Source organism: Bos grunniens, chromosome 13 (genome assembly GCF_055505025.1).
Source record: "Bos grunniens cultivar Pamir isolate PY7600 chromosome 13, Bosgru_T2T1.0, whole genome shotgun sequence".
NCBI lineage: Eukaryota > Metazoa > Chordata > Mammalia > Artiodactyla > Bovidae > Bos > Bos grunniens.
In genome coordinates this window covers 37,070,287-37,097,837 of record NC_141177.1, presented here as the reverse complement: position 1 = coordinate 37,097,837, position 27,551 = coordinate 37,070,287, and the positions used below count along the sequence as shown (strand labels likewise).

At 45.8% G+C, this 27,551-nt stretch overlaps 1 protein-coding gene and 1 pseudogene across 9 annotated transcripts in view; one reads left to right on the top strand and one right to left on the bottom strand.

The window, feature by feature from the left end:
- Nucleotides 1-27,215, top strand: part of LARP4B (La ribonucleoprotein 4B) — a 90,691-nt gene extending 63,476 nt beyond the window's left edge. For 3 of the 8 annotated variants that reach the window (XM_086333571.1, XM_086333570.1, XM_086333566.1), the window contains 13 exons: nucleotides 6,840-6,918; nucleotides 7,600-7,736; nucleotides 10,796-10,899; nucleotides 12,179-12,289; nucleotides 14,014-14,067; nucleotides 14,156-14,365; nucleotides 16,309-16,415; nucleotides 16,896-17,147; nucleotides 18,073-18,118; nucleotides 20,602-20,766; nucleotides 22,843-22,961; nucleotides 23,058-23,172; nucleotides 23,914-27,215. In XM_086333571.1, coding sequence (XP_086189697.1) covers nucleotides 6,840-6,918; nucleotides 7,600-7,736; nucleotides 10,796-10,899; nucleotides 12,179-12,289; nucleotides 14,014-14,067; nucleotides 14,156-14,365; nucleotides 16,309-16,415; nucleotides 16,896-17,147; nucleotides 18,073-18,118; nucleotides 20,602-20,766; nucleotides 22,843-22,961; nucleotides 23,058-23,172; nucleotides 23,914-24,186 — 1,772 coding nt within the window. In that variant the 3' untranslated portion in view covers nucleotides 24,187-27,215. Of the gene's footprint in view, nucleotides 1-6,839; nucleotides 6,919-7,599; nucleotides 7,737-10,795; nucleotides 10,900-12,178; nucleotides 12,290-14,013; nucleotides 14,068-14,155; nucleotides 14,366-16,308; nucleotides 16,416-16,895; nucleotides 17,148-18,072; nucleotides 18,119-20,601; nucleotides 20,767-22,842; nucleotides 22,962-23,057; nucleotides 23,173-23,913 lie in introns of those variants that run through there. The other 5 variants (XM_086333573.1, XM_086333568.1, XM_086333572.1 and 2 more) reach the window with 3 other exon arrangements.
- LOC147360752 (small ribosomal subunit protein eS12 pseudogene) lies at nucleotides 1,073-3,186 on the bottom strand (annotated as a pseudogene). The gene has a single exon (XR_015138802.1). The product of XR_015138802.1 is annotated as a small ribosomal subunit protein eS12 pseudogene (transcript).
- Nucleotides 27,216-27,551: the final 336 nt, after the last annotated feature.

The following is a 27,551-nucleotide window of genomic DNA, read 5'->3' as shown; positions in this document are numbered from 1 at the left end:
AAATTTCTGTGTACAGTTCTTTTGTCTCAGGTAAGTTTATTCCTAGATATTTAATTCTTTTTGTTGCTGTGGTGAATGGGATTGATTCCTTAGTTTCTCTTTCTGAGTTTTCATTGTTGTATATAGAAATGCAAGTGATTTCTGTGTATTAATTTTGTATCTTGTAACTTTGCTAAATTCACTAGTAATTAGCTCTAGTAATTTTCTGATAGTATCTTTAGGGTTTCATAGGTACAGTATTGGAGAAGGCAATGGCACCCCACTTCAGTACTCTGGCCTGGAAAATCCCATGGACGGGGGAGCCTGGAAGGCTGCAGTCCATGGGGTCGCTATGAGTCAGACACGACTGAGCGACTTCGCTTTCATGCATTGGAGAAGGAAATGGCAACCCACTCCAGTGTTCTTGCCTGGAGAATCCCAGGGACGGGGGAGCCTGGTGGGCTGCCGTCTATGGGGTCACATGGAGTCGGACACGACTGAAGTGACTTAGCAGCAGCAGGTACAGTATCATGTCATCTGCAAACCGTGAGAGCTTTGCTTCTTCTTTTCTAGTAATTTTCTGATAGTATCTTTAGGGTTTCCTAGGTACAGTATCATGTCATCTGCAAACAGTGTGAGCTTTACTTCTTTTCCAATTTGGATTCCTTTTATTTCTTTTTCTTCTTTGACTGCTATAGCTAGAATTTCAAGAACTATGTTGAATAATAGTGGTGAAAGTAGACACCTTTATCTTTTTCCTGATCTTGAGGGAATGTTTTCAGTTTTTCACCAGTGAAAATAGTGTTTGCTGTAGGCTTATCATATATGGCTTTTATTATGTTGAGGTAGGTTCCTTCTATGCCCATTTTTTGAAGAGTTTTAATCATAAATGGGTGCTGAACTTTGTCAAAGGCTTTTTCTGCATCTATTGAGATTATCATATGGTTTTTATCTTTCAATTTTTTAATATGGTGTATCACATTGATTGATTTGCATGTATTAAAGAATCCTTTATTCCTTTATTCCTGGAATAAACCCAACTTGATCATGATGTATGAGCTTTTTTTTTTTCCCAAGAACTCATTTTTTTATTTCACCATTTCTTGCATTTGAAGTGTTCCTTGATGACATCCTTGGCCTGGGACTCTGCCATAGTCCTTAACCACCACATAACTGCACCCAACCACTTTACGGGGTTTTCCCTCTCTGTCAGTTTTGCAGAGGCCTACCCATTCCCCTAGTTTCTTGTTATCAACATTAATCAGGTTGATTTGACGCTCAACACAAAGGACCTCCACCAACTTGAAATACATAGGCTCATCACAGTTGGATGCAAGCACACGTAGATGGGCTTGACGCTTGTTTAAGGCTTTGGCAGTTTCGTGAATTCCACGTGCTAAGCCATAGTGGATGAGGGCAGTGTTCAGCATCTCTTGCAGAGCAGTATTAATGTCCACTACGCCTCCAGCAGCAATGCCTTTCTCGGCCATGGCAGTGGGTTATAGGTGGAGCCGAATCTTTAATGCACCCGAACCTCCGCCTCCACACGGCTCCATGGCAGCAGGGAAAAAGCAAGCTTTTTGATGTGTTACTGAATTCTCTTTGCTAAAAGTTTGTTGAGGATTTTTGCATCCATGTTCATCAGTGATATCGGCCTGTAGTTTTCTTTTTTTGTGCTCTGTTTGTCTGGTTTTGGTATCAGGGTGGTGGTGGCCTCGTAGAATGAGGTTGGAAATGTTCCTTCCTCTGCAATTTTCTGAACGAGTTTTAGAAGGATAGGCATTAGATCTTCTCTAAATGTTTGATAGAATTCTCCTGTGAAGCCGTCTGGTCCTGGGCTTTTGTTTTTTGGGAGATTTTTGATCACAGCTTCAATTTCAGTGTTTGGGTTGTTCGTAATTTCTATTTCTTCCTGGTTCAGTCTTGGGAGATTGAACTTTTCTAAGAATCTGTCCGTTTCTTCCAGGTTATCCATTTTATTGTCATATAGTTGTTCATAATAGTCTCTTACATTCCTTTGTATTTCTGCATTGTCTGTTGTGACTTCTTTTCCATTTCTAATTCTGTTGATTTGATCCTTCTCTCTTTTTTTCTTGATGAGTCTGGCTAAAGGCTTGTCAATTTTGTTTATCTTCTCAAAGAACCAGCTTTTAGTTTTATTAACCTTTACTTGTTGTTTCTTTCATTTCTTTTTCATTCATTTCTGTTTCGATCTTTTGATTTCTTTCCTTCTACTAATTTTGGTTGCTTTTTTATTTTTCTTTTTCCAGTTGTTTTAGGTGTAAAGTTAGGTTGTCATTTGATGTTTTTCTTGTTTCTTGAGGTGGGATTGTATTGCTATAAACTTCCCTCTTAGAACTGCTTTCACTGCATCCCATAGGTTTTGAGTTGTGTTTTCATTGTCATTTGTTTCTAGAAATTTTTTGATTTCCCTTTTGATTTCTTCAGTAACCTGTTATTTAGAAATGTGTTGTTTAATCTCCATGTGTTTGTGTTTCTTACAGTTTTTTCTTGTAATTGATATCTAGTCTCATAGCATTGTGATCAGAGAAGATGCTTGATACAATTTCAGTTTTCTTAAATTTACTGAGGTTTGATTTGTGACCCAAGATGTGGTCTATCCTGGAATATGTTCCGTGTACACTTGAGAAGACAGTGTATTCTTTTGCATTTGGATGGAATGTCCTGAAGATATCAATGAGATCCAACTCATCTAATGTATCATTTAAGACTTGTATTTCCTTATTACTATTCTCTTGATGATCTGTCCATTGGTGTGAGTGGGGTGGTAAAGTCTCCTACTACTGTGCTACTGTCAATTTCTCCTTTTATGTCTGTTAGTGTTTGTCTTATGTGTTGAGGTGCTTTATGTTGGGTGCATAGATATTGCACCCAAGAGGGTATCTTCCTCTTAGATTGATCCCTTGATCATTATGTAGTGTCCTTCCTTATCTCTTGTAATCTTCTTTAAGGTCTATTTTGTCTGATACGAGTATTACTACTCCAGCTTTCTTTTGCTTCCCATTTGCATGGAATATATTTTTCCATCCTCTCACTTTCAGTTTGTATGTGTCTTTAGGTCTGAAGTGGGTTTCTTGTAGACAGCATATATATGGGTTTTGTTTTTGTATCCATTCAGCCAGTCTGTGTCTTTTGGTTGGAGCATTTAATCCACTTACATTTAAAGTAATTATTGAAAAAAAAAATAATAAAGTAATTATTGATACATATTTTCCTATTGCCATTTTCTTAATTGTTTGGGGTTGATTTTGTAGATCTTTTTTCTTCTCTTGTGTTTTTTGACTATAGAAGTCCCTTTAACATTTGTTGTAAAGGTGGTTTGGTGGTACTGAATTCTTTTAACTTTTGCTTGTCTGAAAAACTACATTTCTCCATCAGTTTTGAATGAGATCCTTGCCTGGGTACTGTAATCTTGGTTGTAGATTTTTCCCTTTCAGTCCTTTAAATATATCCTGCCATTCTCTTCTGGCTTACAGAGATTCTGCTGAAAGATCAGCTGTTAAGTGTATGGGGTTTCCCTTGTATGTTGCTTGTTGCTTCTCCCTTGCTGCTTTTAATATTCTTTCTTTGTGCTGAGTCTTTGTTAGTTTGATTAGTATGTGTCTTGGCATGTTTCTCCTTGGGTTTATCTTGTATGGGACTCTTTGTGCCTCTTGGCCTTGATTGACTATTTCCTTTTCCATGTTGGAGAAATTTTCAACTATAATCTCTTCAAAAGTTTTCTCATACACTCTCTTTTTCTCTTCTTCTTCTGGGACCCCTATAATTCGAATGTTGGTGTGTTTGATATTGTCTGAGAGGTCTCTGAGACTATCCTGAATTCTTTTCATTCTTTTTACTTATTCTGCTCTTCAGAAGTTATTTCCATCATTTTATCTTCCAGCTCACTGATTCGTTCTTCTGTTTCAGATAGTCTGCTATTGATTCCTTCTAGAATATTTTTAATTTCAGTAATTGTGTTGTTTGTCTCTTTATGTTTATTCTTTAATTCTTGTGGGTCTTTGTTAATTGATTCTTGCATTTTCTCCGTTCTGTTTTCAAGGTTTTGATCATCTTTGCTATCATTATTCTGAATTCTTTTTCATGTAGTTTGCCTATTTCCTCTTCATTTATTTGGACTTCTGTCCTTCTGGTTTGTTCCTTCATTTGTGTAGTATTTCTCTGCCTTTTCATTATTATTATTATTTTTTTAACTTACTGTGTTTGAGGTCTCCTTTTCCCAGGCTTGAAGGTTGAATTCTTTCTTCCTTTTGGTTTCTGCCCTTGTAAGGTTGGTCCAGTGTTTGTGTCAGCTTCATATAGGGTGAGATTTGTGCTGAGTGTGTGTGTGTTTTTCCTCTGATGAGCAATGCTAAGTGAGGTGGTAATCCTGTCTGCTGATGATTGAGTTTGTATTTTTGTTTTGTTTGTTGATTAGATGAGGAGTCCTGCACAGGGTGCTACCGATGGCTAGGTGATGCCAGGGCTTGTATTCACGTGGTTTCCTTTGTGTGCGTTCTCTCTATTTGATACTCCCTGGGGTTAGTTCTCTGGTAGTCTAGAGTCTTGGAATCAGTGCTCCCACTCCAAAGGCTCAGGGCTTGATATCAAGTTTTGCGTGGTTCTGTATATTCTTTCCCTCTGGTCAGGTCCTCCTGTCCGCTCTCAGCCTATGTTCTGCGTGCACTTCTGTGTCTGAAGGTGCATTCCTGATGTATCCGTGGAAGGAGATGTACTCCATGTCCACCTACTCATCTGCCATCTTGTTCTCCTGTACAAAACCTTATTAATGGAATGTAGTCCCCATGTTTATTTTTGCTTTTGTTGCCTGTGCTTTGGGTGTTATATCCAAAAAGATTGTTGCCAAGTCTGATTGCTAGGACATTTTTTTTTACATTGGCTGTTTTTTTTTAAGTTATACAGTTTCAGCTCTTAATGTAAGTCTTTAAGTTTCAGCTCTTACATGTAAGTCTTTAAATCATTTTGAGTTGGTTTTTGTATATGAGGTAAAATAAGGGTTCCATTAATTCTCTTGCATGTGGCTGTCAGTTTTCCCAGCATTATTTATTAAAGAAATTGTCCTTTCTCCTTAAGTATTCTTGGCAGCCTTGTTGAAGATCAGCTGGTCACATGCATGTGGGTTTATCTCTGGGTTCTCAGTTCTATTCCATTGGTCTGTATGTCTATTTTATGCCAATAGCATATTTTTTTGATAACTATAGCTTTTCAAAGTAGTTTGGAGTCAGGAAGTGTGATGCTTCCAGCATTGTGCTTCTTACTCAAGATTTCTTTCGCTATTCAGTCTTTTGGTTTCATGCAAATTGTAGGGTTGTTTGATGTACTTATGCAAAAAATGCCATTAGAATTTTGATAAGGATTGATTGCATTGAATCTGTAGATTGCTTGGAATATTTTTACATGGAGATCTTCACAGTATTCTAACCCAAGAAATGGGGATATGTTTTCATTTATTTGTCTTTAATTTCTTTCATCAGTACCTTCAGGTTTCCAGCTTACAGATCTTTCTCCTTTTGGTTAGATTTATTCCTGGATATTTAATTCTTTCACTTGCAGTTGTGAGTGGGATCGTTTTCTTAGTTTCTTCTTCGGATGGTTTGTTGTTAGTGTACAGAAATACTGCTGGTTGTGTATCACAAGTCAGGTAGGCTTTCTTCCTTATTCTTCATTCTTTTTTCTTTGTGTTCCTCTAGCTGACTAATTTCACATGACCTGTTTTCGAGCTTGCTGATTATTCCTTCTGCATTGAGTCTGCTTGTGCCCTATGCTTTTCTCCTTTGTGTCCGATTCTACCTGTTTACTGTTTACTTATTTGGCTATTGATTGCCTCCTTCTAAGAGCAGAGACTGCCTCTTTGAGGCTGAGTAAGGAGCTCTACTGGGGCTTCCCAGGTGGCTCAGTGGTAAAGAACCCGCCTGCCAGTGTAGGAGATGCAGGAGACATGGGTTTGATCCCTGGGTTAGAAAGATCCCCTGGAGAAAAGCATGGCAGCCCACTCCAGTATTCTTGTCTGGAGAATCCAGTATTCTTGTCTGGAGAATCCAGTGGACAGAGGAGCCTGGCAGGCTACAGTTCACAGAGTCACGAAGATCAGACATGAGTGAGCACACAGCACACACACAGGCAGCTCTGCAGCAGTGCCCAGCACGCAGGAGGTGTCTCAGGAGGCAGTGCTATCTGTTCAGTATGGACTTGAACATGTGTGCATGAGAGCCCTTTCTGGATGAAGGGATGGAATGTGACTGTGGCTTCAAGGCTTATTTCTAATTTTCAGTCTCATTAGGTCCATTAGTTTTGTTTGTTTTGGTTTGTTTTTTTCCTGGTGGGAGATAGATTTTATTGAAGCTCTTTACATAAAACATGTGCTGTCTCTTTGTCATCAATGTTTCCACTCTGTCTTTGCTTTTGATGGTCTTTAACTTTGACTTTTAAAATGCAAGTGTCTCTTGTTAGAAAATCCTGCATGTATTATTATGCCATGCAAATATATATAGTTGTGTCTAAAAACTCTTTAGTCACTTTATTTCCTTTATATTTTATTATATTTTTAGCATCTTATCTGCTTGTAGGTCACCTGTAAATCCTTTTTGAATTGAGACAAAAGCTCCTGCTAAACTTTGCTAATAAATCTTACTCCTCAGGTTATTTTTGAAACTGTTTTTGTATTGGGGGGTAAGGGATTTTTTGTTTCCTTTTGTTTGCCTATATGATTTCCTTGTAAAATAATTTTTTTTATTTGCTATTACGTAGATAAATTACTATGTATATTGAAACCATTAAAATTGCTATACTGAATCAAGTGCTTGGTGAATTTAAGCCATTTTTCCTTTGCCTTTATGTAGGAGGGAATGATTCTCAACCAGAAAGCCAGGAAGACCCCCGGGAAGTACTTAAAAAGACATTGGAATTCTGCTTGTCTAGGTAAGGATGGTAGTGTTTTTCTAGCACCTGGTACCTAAGGTGTTGTATGTTGTTACTCTGTATAGATGTAGTACTTTACATGTTAACATCTGTGTCTGTACCTCCATCTGTAGGAAGTCAAGGTCTCCTATTGCCGTCCCATGCCCCTGGAATCAGACTTCCGGGGTGGGGCCGTAGGTGGTCAGTCTCACAGGTGGTGATGAGGTCGTGCTGTTGGTTACTTCCCTGCTTTTCCAGCCTCTGCTGCAGAAGCTGGAGGCCAGGGGTGGAGCCATAGCCTCTCTGATAGCTGTTCAGCCCGAACCACAAGCACTCTGGGCACCAGCTTTTCTTGGCCTTTTCACATTTTTCTTACTTTCTCATTCTCTCATCTGGGTTTCCTTACTTTAAGAAGTGTGTTTCTATTTTTAATAAGCTTCTCAAACACTTTTTTAGAACAAAGATAAGCTAGAAATAATTTTTTAAAGATTGACTTGCTTACTGATTTTGATTGTATAAACTGCAGTACACTTGCTCTCTCTGCTTCCCCAGATGTCTTTGACAAAATTGACCCAAGGTCAGAGAGATGGCAAATAGCAGAGTACATCGTACACGCTCATTTCCTCTCATGAAACTTCCTTTTAATAAAGCTGTGAAAAATTAAAAAGCTGTGAACTAAGAAAGATTGTCTTCTTTCTGCAGGGAGAACCTTGCTAGTGACATGTACCTTATATCACAGATGGACAGTGACCAGTACGTGCCAATCACCACAGTAGCTAACCTGGACCACATCAAGAAGCTCAGCACCGACATGGACCTGATTGTTGAGGTGCTGAGATGTAAGTGGACTGCAGTCCAGGCTGTGTCGTCCATGGTCCAGATGGCATTTTTCTGGCCAGCGTGACACTTAGAGGCACAGCTATTCGTGCTAAGGACTCGACGGCAAGTGGTGCCTTTGTCACCCTCCAGACTTTCTGACAGTCTGGTGAGGCGCACGTCGCACTGGGCGTCAGTGTGCTGTGGAACCACAGCCTCAGGCGCATCCTAGGTTATGGGTGCTGAGAGTCGAACGGGCTGGCGGGAAGAGTGTGAATGAGAGGTGCAATCAAGAGCTCTTCAGGGTGAAGGAGCATGCCCTTTATGTGTGAATCAGCACGCCCTGTCCGAGGAGTTCTTTTCAAATTCCTGCTTCCTGCTGAAGTACTGGTGATATATTATTGTGTTGTTCCTTAACAGCACATTGTGAATGAAGTTGTTTCTTGGACATTTGGCCATGTCAAAGGGAAGTTTCACGGTTACTTCAGAGACCCATGGGAATTCAGAAAGGGTGGATATTTTAGGTGTGAACTTCCTTGTGTACTTTGCAGACGGAGGTTCCACAACTTTACCATTTTATTTGTTTTTAAAAGCCACTGTGCTGCTGGCTGCTGCTAAGTCGCTTCAGTCATGTCCGACTCTGTGCGACCCCACAGACGGCACCCCATCAGGCTCCCCCGTCCCTGGGATTCTCCAGACAAGAACACTGGAGTGGGTTGCCATTTCCTTTTCCAGTGCATGAAAGGAAAAGTGAAAGTGAAGTTGCTCAGTCGTGTCTGACTCCTAGTGACCCCATGCACCGCAGCCTACCGGGCTCTTCCATCCATGGGATTTTCCTATGGATGGGAAAGTACTGGAGTGGGTTGCCATTGCCTTCTCCTGTACTGAGATGTAATTGACACATCGTGAACTAGGTATATTTAAAGGGTACGGTTGAGTCAATCATGCCGTGTGCATTGGCAAAAGCTTTACCACTGTCAGGATTACAGACACTACTGCCTAGGGTCTCCTGGTGCCCCTGCAAGGCCTCCTTCACAGAGGGGCTGTTCTAGGTTTTCTAGCAGGTGTGTGATGGTGTCTCATTGTGTTTTTAATTTCTGTTTCTTTAGCACCTGATGACATTGAGCCATCTTTCAGGTGCTTCGTTGCTGAGGTGTCTATTCAGATGCCTCACTTCTGTTTTCTTTTTCTTTTATTTTTTTAGTTTTCTTACAGCTGAGATTTGAGGGGCATGTATATGTATGCAATTTGAGATATATGATCTATATTTAAGTCCTTATTAGAAATATGGTTTGCAAATATATTCTCCCAGTCTGTGGCTTCTCTTTGTTCTCCTAATAGTGTCTTTGAAAAGCAGAGTTTTGAATTTTTTATACAGCCCAGTTTATTAATTTTTTTCTTTTATAGATCTTGCTTTTGGCGTAGTACCTAAGAAATCTTGTTTAATCCAAGGTCATGTTTCTGGGGTTTTCTCCCAGAAGTTCGTAGTTTTAGGGCTTACACTGTTAGGTCTGTGGTCCGTTGTCAGCTGATTCTTGTATGTGGTGGGGGCTCTCTACCCCGTTGCATGTGCATGTGCTGCCATTTCCGTCCATTTATTGAGAAGGTTCCTCTTTCCCCAGGGCACTGCCTTTGGGCCAGTTGCCAGGGTAAACTCCCTGGGCCTTGTATCTGTCCTCCATCTGTCTGTCTTGATGCCATTGCTGCAGCGTGCGGGCGGGTGGTACTGGCTTCATTGTGTTGTCATTCTTAGAGTAATTGTGAATCTCCAGCTTGGTCTTGGCTTTTCTAAGTGCTGGCATTTCCATGTGATTTTCAGAAATCAACATTTTGGTTTTTCAAAAGGTTCTATTGGTATTTCTATTTGGGCTTCATAGGCTGGATTGGAAGGTATTGTCTTAAGTGTTTCAGAAGAGTTTGTACTGTAAAATAGGTGTTATTTCTTTCTTAATGTTTGATAGGATTTTCCAGAAACCTTGTGAGCCTTGAGCGTTCTTCTCTCATAGACCTTACTTCCCAAGCGTGAGCTTTGGTGCTAAGGAATGTTTCAATCTCATGTAGCTTGTCTAATTTATTAGCCTGAACTTTTTCATAGTATTCCCTTATCGTCCTCTCACATTAGTGAACCTATCATGAAATGATGATTCCACTCCTGGGGGTGGTAATGCATGTCTGCACAGGGGTGCACAGCTCTGGGCCCTGGTTGTGATGTTGCTGTGTGGTGACCCGAGTCTGCCTGTGATAGACTCGCAACGAGTAACTCCAGAAAATAAAACCCAATAAAAAGGAGATAAGGTAAAAGCTAGTGAAACCTGAGTTGGGCCTGTCCCCATGCTGGCTGGCAGTGCTGACCCTTGTTTCGATGGTGGACTGTGGTCAAGGAATATCCATCCCTAGGGGAGGCTGGGAGAAGGCAATGGCACCCCACTCCAGTACTCTTGCCTGGAAAATCCCATGGACAGAGGAGCCTTGAAGGCTGCAGTCCACAGGGTCGCTGAGGGTTGGACACAGCTGAGTGGCTTCCCTTTCACTTTTCACTTTAATGCATTGGAGGAGGAAATGGCAACCCACTCCAGTGTTCTTGCCTGGAGAATCCCAGGGACGGGGGAGCCTGGTGGGCTTCCATCTATGGGGTTGCACAGTCAGACATGACTGAAGTGACTCAACAGCAGCAGCAGCAGGAGAGGCTGAGGGAAGAGTGTGGCAGCTTCTCGGAGTTCAGAATCAAGCTGTAAGGAGACAGGGGACTTATAGAAAGGAGAAAGCCTTTGTTTTGCATTGTAATGGGCTTGGGGTGGTTTAAGCTGTGGAGGGCGTATGTCACAGAGTTGCCTCCATCGCAGCTCCTGCAGGACTCCCCAGAGCCCCTAAATGTAACACATGAGATTGGTCTGAACCTTTCCATAGTTTGTTTTAATTGTCACAGATCTGATGGTTTCCCCATTGTGTACAGCTTTCTTTAATGTGCCTGGGAATATGGTCTGATATGTCCTGCTGGAGTATCTCCATCAGATCGCAGTGGAGTGCAGATAGTGGATTTATTTTAATATCTGTGTACTGTCCGTTTCTCTTCTCTTTACAGCTTTACCTTTAGTCCAAGTGGATGAGAAGGGAGAGAAAGTAAGGCCAAATCAGAACCGTTGCATAGTGATACTACGTGAGATACCTGAGTCCACCCCTGTAGAAGTAAGTCCTTTCTCCTCGGAAAGACACTTGGAATTTTGGAGGCATGTTTTTTCCTTTGTTCTGTGGTTTTTAGGGAGATGTATTTGAAACCAAAAATACATACTATAACACTTTTCGGTCTCAAGACTTCACTGTACATTTTACATTAAAAAAAATAGAGTTTATGGTAATTGAGTATTTAGAAGTTAGAAATAAAAAAGATTTCAATACTTACTCATTTTGAAGTAAAAATAGTAAACCACCAAGTTGAGACAGAGAACATATTCATGTTGAATAACTCTCAGAGCAAGTGTTTTCATGGTGAGGGGTGCTGTGCGCACCCGTGTGGCTTGTGCTCAACTCGAGCCAACATACTAGTATCGGTGCGCTTCTCAGTCTAATTTGGTGGTTGATTTTTTTCACTGTAAGTCATATTTTTCTATTTATTTGTGCGCCTGGCAAATTTAGGGTGGATGCCAGGTATTTGGGGTTTTACTTTCTTGGGTACGGAGTATTTTGTGCTCCTTCCTGTGCATGTTCCTGAGCTGTTTGCGACTTACTTCAGTGACTTGGACCCGTGGAAGCAGATTGGCCTTGCCCTGGGCCAGTGCTTCCTGAGGGCTCCGCCTGTGGTCCCGAGTGAGCTCCGTTTTCCACTCTGGCTGCTAGACACTCCCTGATCCTGGAGAACTCTGGGGGGAGGAGGGTAGTTCTCTCCATTCCAGGTTACTGTGTCCTAAGCACAGAGCTTTGGGGGAACCCCCTGAGTTCTGTAGCTTTGTACTAGGCCTGTGCCCACCCTCCTGACACCACATCCTGGAAGCCCCACCCATGAGTCAGGCATTCTTAGAACATCTATACCTGTTCTTCTTACAGAATGCTGTCCTACACTGTCTGAAAGCCATTATTTCATATATTTTATCTTTTGTTTGTGATTATCTTATGTGGGAGGGTAAATCTGGTTAGTCTCAAAAGTCCAGCTCATTTTTTGATTTCTTAAATTATCTTTCTCCCACTCTAAATTGTGTCGTTGTTAGCCTACTGGTATTTTCCTGTTAATTTAATTACTGGTCTCTTGGGGTTTGGGAGTGCTGTCAGTGGGTTGTGAGCTTATTTCCTGTCGCAATGGGATCGTAATTCTGGAAGCTACTTCAGCCACCTGGAGAGAGAGCCCTGGACTTCGGTGAGCTGGGGTTGTCTTTTCAGCGTCTGTCCTTAAGAACAGGCCTCATGATTCTTTAGTGAAGACAAACGGTGCACAGTTGAGAATTAATTTCCAACTTCTCTCTGTTTCCTGTAGGAAGTAGAAGCACTATTTAAAGGAGATAACTTACCGAGATTTATAAACTGTGAATTTGCCTATAATGATAATTGGTTTATTACATTTGAAACAGAAGCTGATGCACAACAGGTAAGTTCTTCCTTGTGCACCCCTGCCCCATACCCCCTTTGAAGTGCAGTTTACCAGCACTTTGCAGTCAGTACACGGTAGGGCTCAGTGTGGGCACAGGGGTGACGATTGGCTATGAGTTCATTTCAGTCACTCAGTCGTGTCCGACTCTTTGCAACCCCATGGACTACAGCATGCCAGGCCTCCCTGTCCATCACCAACTCCTGGAGTTTACTTAGACTCGTGTCCATTGAGTTGGTGATGCCATCCAACCATCTCATCCTCTGTCGTCCCCTTTTCCTCCCGCCTTCGATCTTTCCCAGCATCAGGATCTTTTCTAGTGAGTCAGTTCTTCGCATGAGGTGGCCAAAGTATTGGAGTTTCAGCTTCAACATCAGTCCTTCAGTGAACACTCAGGACTGATCTCCTTTAGCATGGATTGGTTGGATCTCCTTGCAGTCCAAGGGACTTTGAAGAGTCTTCTCCAACACCACAGTTCAAAAGCATCAATTCTTCAGCGCTCAGCTTTCTTTATAGCCCAACTCTCACATCCATACTTGAGTACTGGAAAAACTATAGCTTTGGCTAGATGGACCTCTGTTGGCAAAGTAATGTCTTTGTTTTTTAATAGGCTGTCTGGATTGGTCATAGCTTTTCTTCCAAGGAGCAAGCATCTTTTAATTTCATGGCTCCAGTCACCATCTGCAGGGAACCTAAAGTGCAAGGAAATCCTAAATAGGGGTGTGTGTGTGTGTGTGTGTGTAGACAGTTCTGTAGCAGTGTGCAGAACATAGGCATTATTTTCTAAGGACGTGTAACATGGGCAGCCCAGGAAAACTGGTTCTGTTCTTATCTCTGTGCAGAGAATGATTTCAATATTTGGAAAAGCATTTAGGAAATTTGTGCCTGACTCTAACGTTGCCTGGGCAGCCTTGTGTTATGAGGTGCATGAGAAGGCACTGAGGAGCCCTGGGGGAGGCGGGATCTTTCAGATGGCTCCCTACCGTGGAAGGAAGCATCGTGTTCAGAGGAAGCACTCGCCTGTGTAGAGGAACAGCCCTGGAGTGTAAGGTGTGCATGGCGAGACCGCAGGGGCTTCGAGAGAGAGAGAGAGGAGCCTGAAAGACAAGTTTTACCTGAATGGAGGGAAAGAGAGGGACCAGGAGAAGCAGGGTGATGGGAGGTGAGAGAAGGCAGGTGTGTGGATCGGGTGCCAGCCGCCTCTCCAGCCCCCCACCAGTGTGGAGAACACGGCCAACTTGGGGGATGCAGAGCCCTCAGAGCTACATAGGAGAACTTGGAGATGAGCAAGGAGCTGTCTAACTAGTGACTTCTGAACATCGTAACCCCGAGCCCTGTGATTCTGAGTGCCCATGGGCCTATTACTAGGAGCTTGGTGTTCTCCCAGGTGAGGACTCTTGCGCAGGGTCTATGAAATGCTGTGTGCTTTCTGTTAACACTTAAATTATATACAGATACTGCTCGTGAGTATTTTTTTCCTTTTTTCTCTTTATTGATGGGTAATCTATTTATAACATCATACTAATTTGAGAATTTGGGGTAGGGGCTCCATAGCTCTTACCAGATCTTTTAAGGAATCCATGACCCAAAAAAGGTGAAGAATCCTTGTTCTAGGTCTCATCCACCATATTCTACTACATAATTGCTTACTCAAGGTACTGAATTAATTGTAGGTTCATCTTATAAGATTAACACAATGGTATTATGGATGATTTTGTCCTCAGGCTTACAAGTATCTGAGAGAAGAAGTCAAAACCTTTCAAGGAAAACCAATTAAGGTAAGCAAGACCATTGGTTATGCTTTACCTGCAGATCAGTGTCCTTAAGTATTCTATTAATAACAGAAACTTCTGTGTTTTCACATAGGCACGGATAAAGGCGAAGGCAATAGCTATAAACACGTTTTTGCCAAAGAATGGCTTTAGGCCTCTGGACATGAGCCTCTACACACAGCAGCGCTACACGGCGTCGTTTTACTTACCTCCAGTCTATAGTCCCCAGCAGCAGTTCCCTCTCTACAGCCTGATAGCCCCCCAGACGTGGTCAGCGACACACAGCTATCTTGACCCGCCCTTGGTGAGTTGGCCTTACTGGAGCTCCTGTCGCAGACCCTTGGTGTGCTGGGCAGTAGATGCCCTCTTCTAAAAGGATGCCAGTTCAGATGGTGGGTGATAGAGACTTTCCTCTAAGGGGTATGCCAGTTCAGATGGCTGGCGGTAGAGACCTCCTGTAGGGGGATGCCAGTTCAGGTGGTGCGGTCAGATGGGCCTTGACGCTCCGTGGGGGGTTTTCAGTCACTGGGAGATAAATAGCTGCAAAAACTTGAAGAAATCTCTGATGATGTAATCCCCATCCTTTGCCCGTTTGCCTCCCTCCTGTCGTGTGTTTCCTCTCCTAGCTGTGTAGCCCTGAGAACAGCATGACATGTGGTCATGAGCTGTGGGTTAGCTGGGCCCTTGTGAGCACAGAACGGGTGCAGTGGGACGTGGTTTGAAGGGGAGAGTGGGGTTTCCTAAGCTTGTGACAGTCCCGGACAGTGGAGGACAGATGGCAGGCTTCACTGCACTTTGCCAATGCTTGTTTTTTTGCAAACTAGGACTGTGGCAGTGTCCATCACTCTCAGGCGAATGGTTGCTCCAGAGGAGGCCTACTGTGTGCTTTTGTCTCTGGGCTCTAGTTGTGTTTGTCCTTCACCTCCACATCAGTCGTCTGGACAAGTGGCTGGTCCCTTTGGTCTGGCTGGGCCGTGTGAGGCCCAGCAACTGCTCTAAAACAGGTTGTGTCATTGTGAGCAGGAGTGGTGAGATGGGGCCAGTTAGTTCTCAACAAGTTGTGTTACCAACTGCCTTAGCAACCAGTTTATTTTTATTGAAACTCTTGAGCACAGTTACTTAAATTCCATAGTTTTATGTGTAAAAGTGCACATACGAAGTGATTGATCTCAAGTGTTCTTCCATGATTTACAGTCTTCAGAATCTAGTTCTGGTGTGATGGGTATGTTTCTAAGTACACAATGGTTCCACAGAAGAACTTCAGAGGTGCTAACACAGCTTTCACTGCATCCTTCTCCCTCAGAATTTCCCTTTTGTTGGTTTCATTTTCTTTTTGAATGGTTTTATTTCGGTCTTGAACTGTTTCTAGTCATCCTATTATTATAGCTTTCGGTTAGCTCTAGTTAAGAGGAATCGCCAGCTTTTTGACTCTTCCTTTCAATTTAATGTAGGCGGGAACTGGGTGGCACTTGGGGGTTAAATGCCTTGGATCAATCAAGGAACGTTGTTTATACAGAAAGTGTTTGAAACCACTTCAGAATCCAGAAAACTGGAGTGATCCCTCTTCATCATTTTTTAAAAAGAACCATTTCAACACTAAGTTTTATCTTATTTTTGAGACAGATTTTTTAAAACAATGGGCTGATATTTAAAATTCTGCACTTAAGCTATTTTACATTTTAAGATTATATTTAGTATTGTGTCTTTTAAGGGCACTGTGACCCTGTTTAATTTTTTTCTGACATAATATGTTAGTATATTTATATGTGGTATATTACCATGAATTGTGAGTTGGGGCATAATTATGAATAATCTGAAAATACCATGGTACTCAGTCCAAGACTTACATGCAGGTGAGGTTAAAAGAGCCTCTCAGAGGTCATGATTATGACACAGATCCCTGACTGTCTCTAGGATTGAGGACTCTGATGGATTTTATTGAAGTCACCAGGAACAAAGAGTTGCTGGCTTGGTTTTGGCACAGTGGGGGTGTTGGCCTGGGCACTGGGACTCTGGAAACGAGCGAGTGGGTCCCATGCTCTTCCTGTGCTCAACGAGGGAGGTGGGGGCCAGGGGGTGGGCTTCTGGGCAGGTGCTCCCTTCTTTGTGTGTGAGGCAGATTCCTAGGGGTTGCTGTGGGCTCTCAGGACACCTTGGCCATTGGCAGTCATCCTGCCCAGTGCTCTTCTCTGCAGTGAGTGCTCCAAGTGTGATGTGAACATAACCAACCTGAAGTCTGTTTTCTAGGTAACGCCATTTCCAAATACTGGATTTATAAATGGGTTCACGTCTCCAACCTTCAAACCTGCCGCATCTCCTCTGGCTTCACTCAGACAGTACCCTCCGAGGAGCAGGCAAGTCTGTGAGAGGGGAAGGTTGAAGTCTTTGCAGGGTTGTAACAGGAGGTCGCTGCCACACTGTGCACTGCCAAAGGCTAGCAGGTACGTGTGATCACACTCAGTGGTCACACTCAGTGGAGAGGCTATGCCCTGCTCACTGACGGTGGGTGTGACGAGCAGTCCCGCCCACTGGGGTGAAAGACTCAAGCACGGAGCTCCCTGCTGTGTGTGCCCCCGTGCCCCGTGGGGACGGGTGCACTGCCTTGGTGCACGTCTGCTTTTCATTCGGATGTAGCTGCAGCCACACAGAACACTGATGCTGTGTTTAGGTTTGCTTTACCAGACGTGTCAGGAGCTGACTGTTTAAAGTATCATTGCTAATATTTTCCCTAAGTAGAGAACAGACTTTTGCTCAGCCATTTCTGTGTTGGCACACCTGTTTCCTAAAACCGTGATTGTTTGGGAACTCAGTGTGCACAAACGTTATGTCTGCAGGAATCCTAGTAAGTCTCACCTGCGCCATGCCATCCCCAGTGCAGAGAGGGGGCCTGGGCTGCTGGAAAGTCCTTCCATATTTAACTTCACTGCTGACCGCTTGATGAACGGTGTGCGCAGCCCACAAGTGAGGCAGACAGCTCAGCCGCGAGCTCGGCTCCAGAACCCTCCGGCCTTTGCCAAGAGAGACGTGGGGCCCGGGCGCGTGGAGCAGAGCAGCTTCGAGTCCTCCCCGGGCTTAGGCAGAGGGAGGTGAGTGCTCATGATTTCTGTTGGATGGGTACTGTGGGCACTACATAAAACTATTAGTAGTGTCAAATTCCATGAATTTAAATGTCCCTCACAGAAAATCAAAGGGAAGGCTATAACTATCCAAGGTCTTGTATAGTCACTCACAGGGTTGGTTACTTTTAGAGCAGAGACTTGACTGGTCCCATCTTTATGGTGACAGGACACTGTTCCGTGGGAACCAAGGGTGGGCCAGACCCTGGGTCCTGGTCATTAACGTGCTGGCCCTGGCTGGGCAGCTGTATGGATTTTCAGACCGTGGAAGCCATCAGGGCAGTGAAGTGTCTTGGTGCCCTCAGGCCTGCATGACATCCATTCAGAAGGTGGGGTTGTTGCTGGGCTTGAGCCAAGTTTGGGGAAGGGCACTGAAGCCAGTGGTTTAGATCTTGAACCTTGGAAACATGCCTTGGGAACCATGGAGTGAAAGGCTGGCAGACGGGAGAGGAAGCCCTGTGTGGTTCAGTGGAGTGAGGGCTGGGGGCTTGGGAGTGGACCAGGCTGTCTGGGCGCTGTGCCCTTGGATGATCAATCCGATGGATCGTCGTTGCTGGTGGTTTTTTTTTTTTTCGCAATTCACCTTTATAGCTCCGTGTCGGATTTTATACACCTTGCCACTCCAGCTGAATGGAAGTTCGAATATTCATATAACAGAAATTCTAAATGGGAAAATTATTTAAATCAGTGTTTTCTTTTATATCCCTATCTAGACCTCAGTTTTACTTCTTTATTATAAAATTTTTGTTTTTCTTATAAGATTGGGATTTTAGAAGCTAAAGTCATCTATAGTAGATTACAAAGTTGTGAAGACTGAAATGTGCACACGCTGTGTACTCAGTGAAATCTGTTTCCAGTGGAAAAGGTCACAGTCTGCTGCTTTCCTCTTCTCTAGGAAGAGCTCCTTTGGTTATCGGAAGAAGCGGGAGGAGAAGTTCACAGTGAGTACCTCAGAGCCCTGCCGCTTTTGCCTGACGTTTCAATCCCACTTACACTGAACAAGCATGAGGTTTGACGAAGGTGTGAGAAGGAACTTTTAGACGTGGTCCTGCGGTTTTCTCGCCATGTGGTGTCGGCTGGGTGATAATGGCCCCTTTCGATGTTCTGAAGAGGAGGTGATGGCTGGTTTCCTGAGGAGCCCCTGACTTCCCTGTGCCCTGTGCAGCACACAGGTGCACCCAGGGGCGGCTTGCACATGTGTGGTCTATCCACAGGCATCCAGATGGGTGCTTTCTGTGTGGGTAACCAGGTAGTGGTGCACTTTGAAATTATCGGGACCATGAGTTTGGACAAGCAGAATGAACTTCTCCCATGTAGGAATTAGCTCATCAGTGTTTTTCATTCAAAATATTTTTCTCTGTACCCGCTGTGTGGAAAGCATTCTACACAGTGCCTTCTGTAGCTTACAGTCAGGACAAACCCAAAATCAGTCAATGATGAGCGTACAGTGGTGACTATGTCGCTTGGTGACTGAGCAGCTCTCTCTCTGGGTGGCTCTGCAGCACTCCGATGGGGGCAAGCGCCTGCCATTGTGGGCGCTGTGCCTGTGGACGTGGGCTCTGTATGCAGAGCTCCTCACCTGGAAGCTGGAGAAGACCCTGAGGCAGTTCTCAATCTGGACCCCAAGCCATCGAGTTATGTGCTCCCCTTACAGGACATAGCTTTTATTTGCCTAGAGTTTAGAAAGTGCACGTTGGTAATAAGTGAACATCCTGATTTTACCATATTTGTCAATTCAGTCTAGTTTTTGGTGACTCCTTTGGTAAGGCAATTTGTTCGGTTGATTCCAGTTGGAATGCATGAATTCCTGTACATTAAGACCAACAGAACGGGCATCTGTCTCTTGAGATCCTGGTCACCCCACAGGCGTCATCCCCCTGCTCACTGCATCATCTCCAGGGGGAAATGTATCCCATCACCATGCTGGTCTCGTTCTGTGTTGTGTTCCTAATCTGTGTGTTCATGCCCGGAACCACTCAGATGCCCACTCACGTGGTGTGGGTGTGTGTATTCAACAGTGAGCCCGTCGCTGCAGTAGGTGTTCTGAGCACCTGAGCAGCTTAGAGGCAGGTGGCAGACATGAACTGGAGGCCAGGCCACACTCCCTGGGACCAGGGATGGCACTCAGGCCTCACGTAAAGCCATTCAGACTCTAAAAATGTTCAAACACTGCCTCTTTGGTCCTAAAAGCCAGGTCTTCCTTCCTAGAAATGCTCGTCTTCCGAAAAGCTGGGTTCACTTCAGAAACGTGCAGAGCTTTAAAGTGAAGCCTCTGAAAATTGGTTTGAGGTGAGCATGACCCAGCGTGTGCTGGGCTGCAGGGCACAGTGCAGCCTGGTTCAGAGGAGGGCACGCGTGTAAGCACGGTTGGCGGCTTGTAGGCACCAGTGCCACAGAGAAGACGGCCAGAGGCCCAGAGCATACTCGGGCAGTGGTCACAGGCTGCAGAGGAGACGGCCAGAGGCCCAGAGCATACTCGAGCAGTGGTCAGCTTGATTTCATCCTTGACCTGGGCTCCTGAGCTCTACCACAGTTTCTCTAGATTTTACTTCTGTAGAGATGCCTGTTGGTGTTAAGTTTCTGGGAAATTGTGGCCTTTCCTGTGAAGTAAGCCCCAGGAGGGCGTGGCTTCCCATCCAAGTAGCCCACCATTCAGCTAAAAATACCTGTGTTCTCCCCAGTGTAAAGCTCACGTCCCTTTTCCGCCTCGTCTCTCTCAGCTCAGGAGCTGGGTGCTCAGAACGGTTCCTGGTAGGCTGACTAGGAGCGTTCCAGTAAAAAAATACATCACTGCCTTTCTCCTGAGGTCTTGGACTTAAGTTTTACTTGAGTATTATGCTGAGTTTACGTTTTTGAAGTCATGGAGTGTGATAGAATCTCTTGTTAAATATCATGCTTTTACATGCTGATTAAAAATATTAGGAGTTTCAATAAGTTAATTTTCAGGTAACTAAAACCCCCCCTTCCCTTTTCTATTAAACTTTTTTTTAATGGAAATCCTTGTGAAATTTCTAACATAAGTTGTACAGAGTTGAGAGTGTGACTTTTGTTTTCTTCTTTATCCTCTATTTCTTAGATTATAGACTCTGCTGTGGTAACACAGAACTTTTGTGGAGGTGAATAAGGTTAATGTCAAGATGCAGGTTCTCGGGACTTTGCTGTGTCCCACTGGTCTGTGTCAGCTGCCTGGAGATCTGGGTGTCACACACACCTAGCTCTTACCGCATGTTTGAGCGTGGCTGGCAGAGCGCTGCGGTTCCTTCTGCCTTTTCAGCTCCACTTTCATGGGTGAAGCTGCCTAACCAGGTGACCTTTGACAGGTGACCACGTTGGCAGGGTTGAGGACCTCAGAGACCAGGGAGGTGTTTCTGAGCCCCTCTTGCCCAGCCACCCTGGGCAACTGCACCGTGTTCTTCTCTTTCAGAGGAGTCAGACTCAGTCTCCAACGCCGCCCAGACCGCCGTCCCCCAGCTTCGAATTAGGCCTGTCCAGCTTCCCCCCACTGCCTGGGGCAGCAGGGCATTTGAAGACAGAGGACTTATTTGAGAACAGGCTGTCAGGCTTGCTCACAGGAACATCCAAAGAAAGGGTAAGATGTCCGAGCTTCCGAGCCTGATGCTTGCTCTTGCTCTTCACAGGCGTGCTGTGTCCACGTGTGGAAGAGGCTTATGGAGGGCAAGTGACGCAGTGGCCTCCCAGGTTTTGAGCAGCAGGGTCAGAGAGAAGGCCTGCGCTGCTGGGCTATAGAAATGCAGGTTGCGTCATTATTCTTGTTTTGTAGGACCTGCTTGCATTTTCCAGATCAGCAGAGTAAAAAAGAAAAGTCTGAATCATGCCAGAAATAACATGTTTTGAATAATCTACATGAATAACTAGAAGCTTGAGCAACTGTACTGTAATACAGGGGTGCGGTCGGTGACCTCTGTGGGCTTCCACGCTCCTAGGGGTCACTCCTTAGCAGTGACTCCATCCTGGGAATGAGGAGCACTATGGGCGCCAGGCGCTCCCTGTGGCTCTGCTGCCAGCAACAGCAGAGGGACCGAGCTGCTGCCAGGACCAGGGCGGGGGGCCGGAACGCCTTGCCCAGCCACCCCACTGAGCTCTCGACCTGGCTCTCACCACCATCACCCCCATGCCCTTTCCCCCTGCCATCACCCCACCTACTGCCCCCGATCTGAGTCAGAATCCCTCACTCTGGGTTGGGGAAGGCATTGCCTGGCAGACTCCATCCACAGCATCTGCAGCTGGGGAGCCCTGCAGAGCCCCTCGGTGCCAGGCAGGGTCGTGGTACCCTTTAGCCAGATCTTTAGTTGTCTCATACTGGTGTGTGGTTACTGCTCCTGTTTTTAGCCTTCGAGACTGAGAGGGTTCTGCGTTTTATTTTAGAGAAGCACTTACTAAACTTGATGTGCCCTGTGCGTTACTGTATACCTTAAACTCCAGATAGTGATGTCTGAGGTGTCAGTGCCCCATGGAGTGATGGCAGAGTTGGTGCGACCAGTCCTAGCTTCACATGGACCCCATTCCCCTCGAGGTGGGCAGAGGAGCAGGACAAGCAGGCTTCTACCCTGTTTCAAAAATAGCTTTTAAAAAATTCTTTTTACTACTTTTTTTTTTTTTTTTAACATTTCAAGTTTGTGTGAAATTTATCTTGAGAAAAGAAATGCTGCTTTTAAGAAGTCTGAGCCTGATTCCAGCTGGAAGGGCCCGTGTCACTGCTTCTCAGCAGAAGACCTTGGTGGCGTGTAGGGCCCTGGGAGGCCTCAGATTGGACAGGTTCTGACAGCACAGTAGCACCGCACATGCCCTGGGCGTGAGGGAGCTTTTACACAAAGGAGGCATTTCTACGCCCGTGTTTCCGCCACCCTTGAGTACAAGATCGTGAGAGATGATTGTTCTTATGGCCCCCAGGTTGCCATCACCACCTCCTCTGTGCCTAGGTAGCCATTCCCTCCTCCAGGAGGAGGTATCTACCTGACCCAGAGATTGAACCCTGGTCTCCTGGGTGGGGAGGGCAGTGCTGTTCCCTTCAGAGTTCTCATTTCTGAACTTCCTATCTGCTTTGAAGAGTGAGATTTTGAGAAAAGGCCTGTTGGTAATCAGGCTCCCTTCGGCTCTTTATTTTCTCTATCGCCTTTTTTAATTAACAAAATGGCTGTGTGTTTGAGTGGTCATTGCCTATCGCCAGGTATCTGCCTTAAATGGACTAAGTCTCTTTGCCTCCCCTTGAGTCAGGAGAGTTCACATCAGCTTTCAGGGGCTGCTGGTGAATTCAGGTGGGAACTGCCGCCCTCACCCCTCGAGGCACTCAGGTTCAGTCAGTGTGGAGCCATGCACTGATGTCCCTGCAAGGCTGAGCCATGCTGGACTCTGCTGGGGACTCTGCGCTGTAGATGTGAGAGTTCAGGTGCCGGCAGCTCAGATGAGTGCGGTCCGGTCCCTTTGGGATGGTGGGTGTGCCAGCCGCTGTGCTTGCACACAGAGGAAGGCTAGAGACAGGCGGGGTCTGCCCAGAGGAGGGGCGGCTGCAGTGTCCACTCTGCCCGGGGTCGGCCCACGCCTGCTCCCGAAGACGGCGGACACCATCGCTGTGTGTTTAAGATCATTGATGGAGACCTGCTGGACGTGCCTCTGTGCGGTGATGAACTGTTCTTCGTGGTTTCAGAGCCTGAACGCAGATGCCAGCACGAACACTCTTCCTGCGGTGCACCAGCGAGAGCCCTTGGCGCCCTGTGCCGTGTCCGTAGCCTGCGAGCGCACCCCCTCCCCTGCCCGCCCGCCTGAGTAAGTCCAACCATGCCCGGGGCCCCGCGCCCAGTGCCCTCTGCGGGGCTGCCCACTCATGTCCACTCACGCATGTGCCCGGTGGCATCTTTCCAGGGACACCAAGGTGGTGGAGAAGCAGAGGGAAACCCCGAGTGTGGACAGACCGCCTCCTGCCCTGGCCCTGAGCACCACTGCAAGTAAATCGGTGCAGGTGAACGGTGCTGCCTCGGTATGTGCCCGCAGGGGTTGGGGGATGCCCAGGGGCTTCCAGAGGGGTGGCCACGCACGTGCGCAGCAGGCCCTCTGCACAGGGTACCAGGGCCTTGGGTGATAATTCCAGCTGACCGCTGTGGCTGTTCATCATCTGAGGAGCTGCAGCTTTCAGCTCCTGTGCCTCGTGGATCAGCGGGCCCCCCGTCTCCCACCCTACTCCTCTTCCTTTCATTTTTAAGTTACAAATGGTTGATGGAGATGACAGACTTTAAATGTCGTCTTCTGTCATTTAGGCTTCATGCTTCCACTTACCTGGAAACCCCCTCCCCTTTTTTAAGTTGTTACCTCTGACTTTTCTTTTGTCACACCTCCAGTCCCCCATATGGGCCGGCCATCGTCTTCCCCAGTCCCAGAGGCCGCGTGGCCAGCAAAAGCAGCTGCTGCTCTCATTCTTGGAGCTGCCTGGTGTCTGCTGCCTCTTTGGGCTTGTCTGTGCCTTGGAAGGTGCCCACAGGCCAGAGGCTGGGAGTTCAGTCTGCACTCTACTTCTCCATGCCTTTTATCCATTTTTACAAAGTATTTGTAGAGTGTCTTGGAGGGAAAGTTGTGCTCCAGGGGAAACTCAGTTGTTGAAATGTAGGAACTCTTCATTTAAGATACTTCTGAATGTGGTTAGAGCTGGAAACTTGTACCTCTGCCTCTGTGAACCTGATTCTCATATGTCATCACACTAATCCCAGAGTTGTCCGTTTCCCAGGAATTGCGAAAACCCAGCTACGCAGAGATTTGTCAGAGGACAAGTAGAGAGCCACCGTCTTCCCCGTTGCAACCCCCAAAAGAACAGAAGCCAAACCCGGTCGGCTCTGGGAAGGAAGAGAGGAAGGTCACGGAGAGAGAGCCCCCAGCCCCCAAATCCAGCCCAGGACCACCCAAAGACCAGAGGAGGCCGCTGGGCCGCCGGCCGTCACCCCCAGGCTTGGGGCGGCGTCCACACAGAGAACAGAGCCCCCCACCCAGGCCCCCTCAGTGAGCACCGAGGTCTGGGAGGGCTGCGAGGAGCTGAGGTCGCCACAACTAGGCACTATCCCGCTCGGACGTGAGTGAGCCGCTGGCTAGGAGCTTGCAGTGTAGGCGAGGCCCACAAGGTGCCTGCAAGTTATTTTTCTTCTATGAGTCGGATTTCCCCCCTCTTGAAAAAAATCTATTTTTCAGGATTTAATTAATATAAACCTTATTTTAGGTTGGTGCTTAACTGGAGGTGATGCATAAGTCTGATTTTTTTCAGGATAGAAAATGCATTTATCCTAACAAATTGATATTTTTTATTAAGCCTCCATGTGGCTATGAATGCAAGCTATATATATAGTGAGTTTTTCTAAATTAAGCGGAACTATGCTACTTCATTTTTTAAAATAACTGGTTAGCAAGTGCGTATCTCTGAGATGTCCAGGCCGCCGGGTGAAGCTGAGGACCAGGGAGGAGGACTGAGGTGATGCTGTGAGCGCAGCCTGGGGGAGCGGGCGGGCTCGCCAGCCTGGGAGCTGCCCTTCACTCGGAAGCCTAGCAGGTGGTTCTAGCATTTTCTAAGCAGAGTCCGGTTTTGGTCCACTGGGCAGAGTAAACCTGCACAGCCCCGAGAGCCCTCTTGTCCTGCCAGCAAGTAACCAGCTCCTCACTCTAGTCTCAAGTGGCTGTTATGTAAGATAAACTCAAAGCACATTGTGAATAGAACTCAAATGAAATATAAACTTTGTAGCCCACTGACATGTTACCGCGAAATTGTACCCTGATGTTTTGCTCCCGCAAGTGGGTGGGGAGTGGGTGGGGAGGGCGTGGAGCCCGGCTCGAAGTCGGCCCTCCCCCACCCGCCCCCAACTCCCCGGGCCTCCCGGGTCCTCCCGGCACCGCCCCCAGATCCTCCCGGGCCCCCGTGCGGATCGTGGGGGATGTGGTTGTGGTGCCCTCTGGTGGCGGAGGGTCCCAGCCCGCTCTCCTTACCTCCAAGACAGGGTCAGTGATCCCTTCTCCAAGTGCTGCTCTCCAAGAACACGCATGCACTAAAGCTAGCAGTTGATAATAAAGTTTAACATAAATTATTTTGTTTTAAAATGCCTAAATTCTTTCTTTACGTATTCTAAGCAGCAGACATTAAAGTATTTCCTGCTAAATGTAACCATACAGTTTATTCCACAAAACGTTATTTAATAAGACTGAGGGTTTTTTTTTTTTTAAAGAGATTATTTCCATCCAATATTTAAAGACTTGAATTTTATTTAAACTTGAAAATGACTTTGCCTTAACTTTTGTATAGGACAGCTTAAGAGTTCTGAGATGGGCCTGGGTTGGCATGAGTGGGGTCTGCTGTCACGGTGTCACTGGGTGAGCACTGTAGGGAGGACTAGCAGCCGTGTTTGTAATTTACCTGGAAGATCTTACACAATTGATCTTTTTTCAGATTGTTGAAAAATCCTGTAAATGCAAATAGTCGATACTGTATTAAATATGTGCACTTGGGAGTGTGTGCTTTGCTTGTACAGTTGTAAATAATCAGAACATATTAAAAAGGTACCCTAAAGAGAAAAATCTGATAAAAATTGATATATTATAAATGTTACTATTGACCTGGATGTAGATAAACTCAATGTTGTGGTTTGAATATTATTTTAATTTGTTGAAGTTTTTTTTCTTTTTCTCTTGTACTGGTGTGTTGAACTGATTTCTGCCTCTTTGCTGCTGCGAAAGGGAGATGGAAGTCTGATTAAAACCTTCGAATGTTTTCATGCTCTTCTTAAAAGTATGTTAAGTATGTACTAATCACAGCTAATTGTGAAAGGGTTTTCAAAATATAATCTGTAAAGTGGAAACTGGCAGGATCTGCAAGTGAAAGTGAAAAATAATCTCTTTAGAATCACAAATGGCTAATAAGCATGACACGCCTGCGGAGGAAAGCAGGCCCGTCTCCTGGAGAGCAGCGTCTTTGTTCAAAGGCCTGGACACCCACACGGTGCTCATGTTTCCGAGGCCCCTGAAAGGAGCAGGGAATTTACTTCATTGTAGTTGTGAGATTGCTGACTAAGAGAGTTTGAAATGATTGACCTGTTCCACCGAAACCAGTGCATACTATAGGAAGAGCTGGAGAGGCCCAGGACCCCGTGATGTGGCTGCCAGAGGAGGGAGCGATGCAGCATGTTGCCCCGAAGTCCAAGCCCCGTGGAGCCCAGACACTGGTTTTCAGTAGGTCCCTCCCTGGAGGGCCATCTGCGCTGTGTGGCCCTGTGACGGCAGCCGGGCCCTCAAGTGGTGTGACCCATTTGTCACATGAGGCCTCCACTCCCGCAGCCTCAAGTCTAGACTTCACTTGGATGTCATTTTTATCGCATCCTTTTAATTAAGCAAGGGTGATATGCCAAATAGCCGTGTAATGTCCCCCAACCCCGCCTTTCTGAGGTTCCTGAGATTTTCCACTCACAGAAAGCACGGGGGTGTCTGGCTTCCTGCCACGTAGCATCTCTCTGCGGGCAGTCCCTCAGGTAGAGTCAGAGACGGCGGCACAGACGGCGTTCTCCTCGGACAATTGTGCAGTGTCGTTTGGAGAGATGGGGGGAGAGTCCCACCCTGTTTCACATGAATTTCGCACAGTCATTGCTCTCTGAGAGTCCGTGTCGTGCTGTTTCTCATCAGGCCCTCCTGTAACCACCACTGGCGGTCGCTAGTGTGGCAAGAAATATGTCATGTTGCCACGTGGTCAGGGCCACCATGGCGCCACATGGAGTCTGCACTGGGGCTTTGGCCTCGGGGCAGGCGTGGCTGGAGTCTGCATCCAGGTCTGAGGAGCAGCGGACGATGGGCCTGAAGGAGCAGCCGTGGTGCCAGCTTGCAGGAGGGCAGGGGCACGGACGCCTCGCCAGGGCTGTTTCTGTTCTACTTTTTTTCATTAAGACTGGAATCAAGCTTATGTGTAAACTATTGGTAATTTAAGTTTCCTTTTGTGTCATTCAGTGTAAAACTGTCTAATTTGAAAAAATGTAGGTTATGAAAAATAAAGATTTAGGCACTGTTTGGGTTTTCTTTTGACATTTTTAAAATTATAATTTTCCAGAATGGCACTTTTTAAAAAATAATATTTTGTCTGATCCATGTGTGTCGTGAGAATGAAGTACGGGTTCCATCATCTCTTAAGTCCTTGCAGTGGGAGTGCTGTGGCTCAGTTGTAAGCCTGCAGGGTGGGCGCTCAGGCAAGTATTGGTGAGGATACAGTTCATTAAATCCAAGGTTTACCACGAGAATAAGTATCCCTGTGTCGGGCTCTTCTGTTTCTTCTGTTAAATGTCCTTGACTCAGGAGATGCCCACATAAAGTCACCTGGGGTAGAGATGGGGCCATCATGTTCAAATC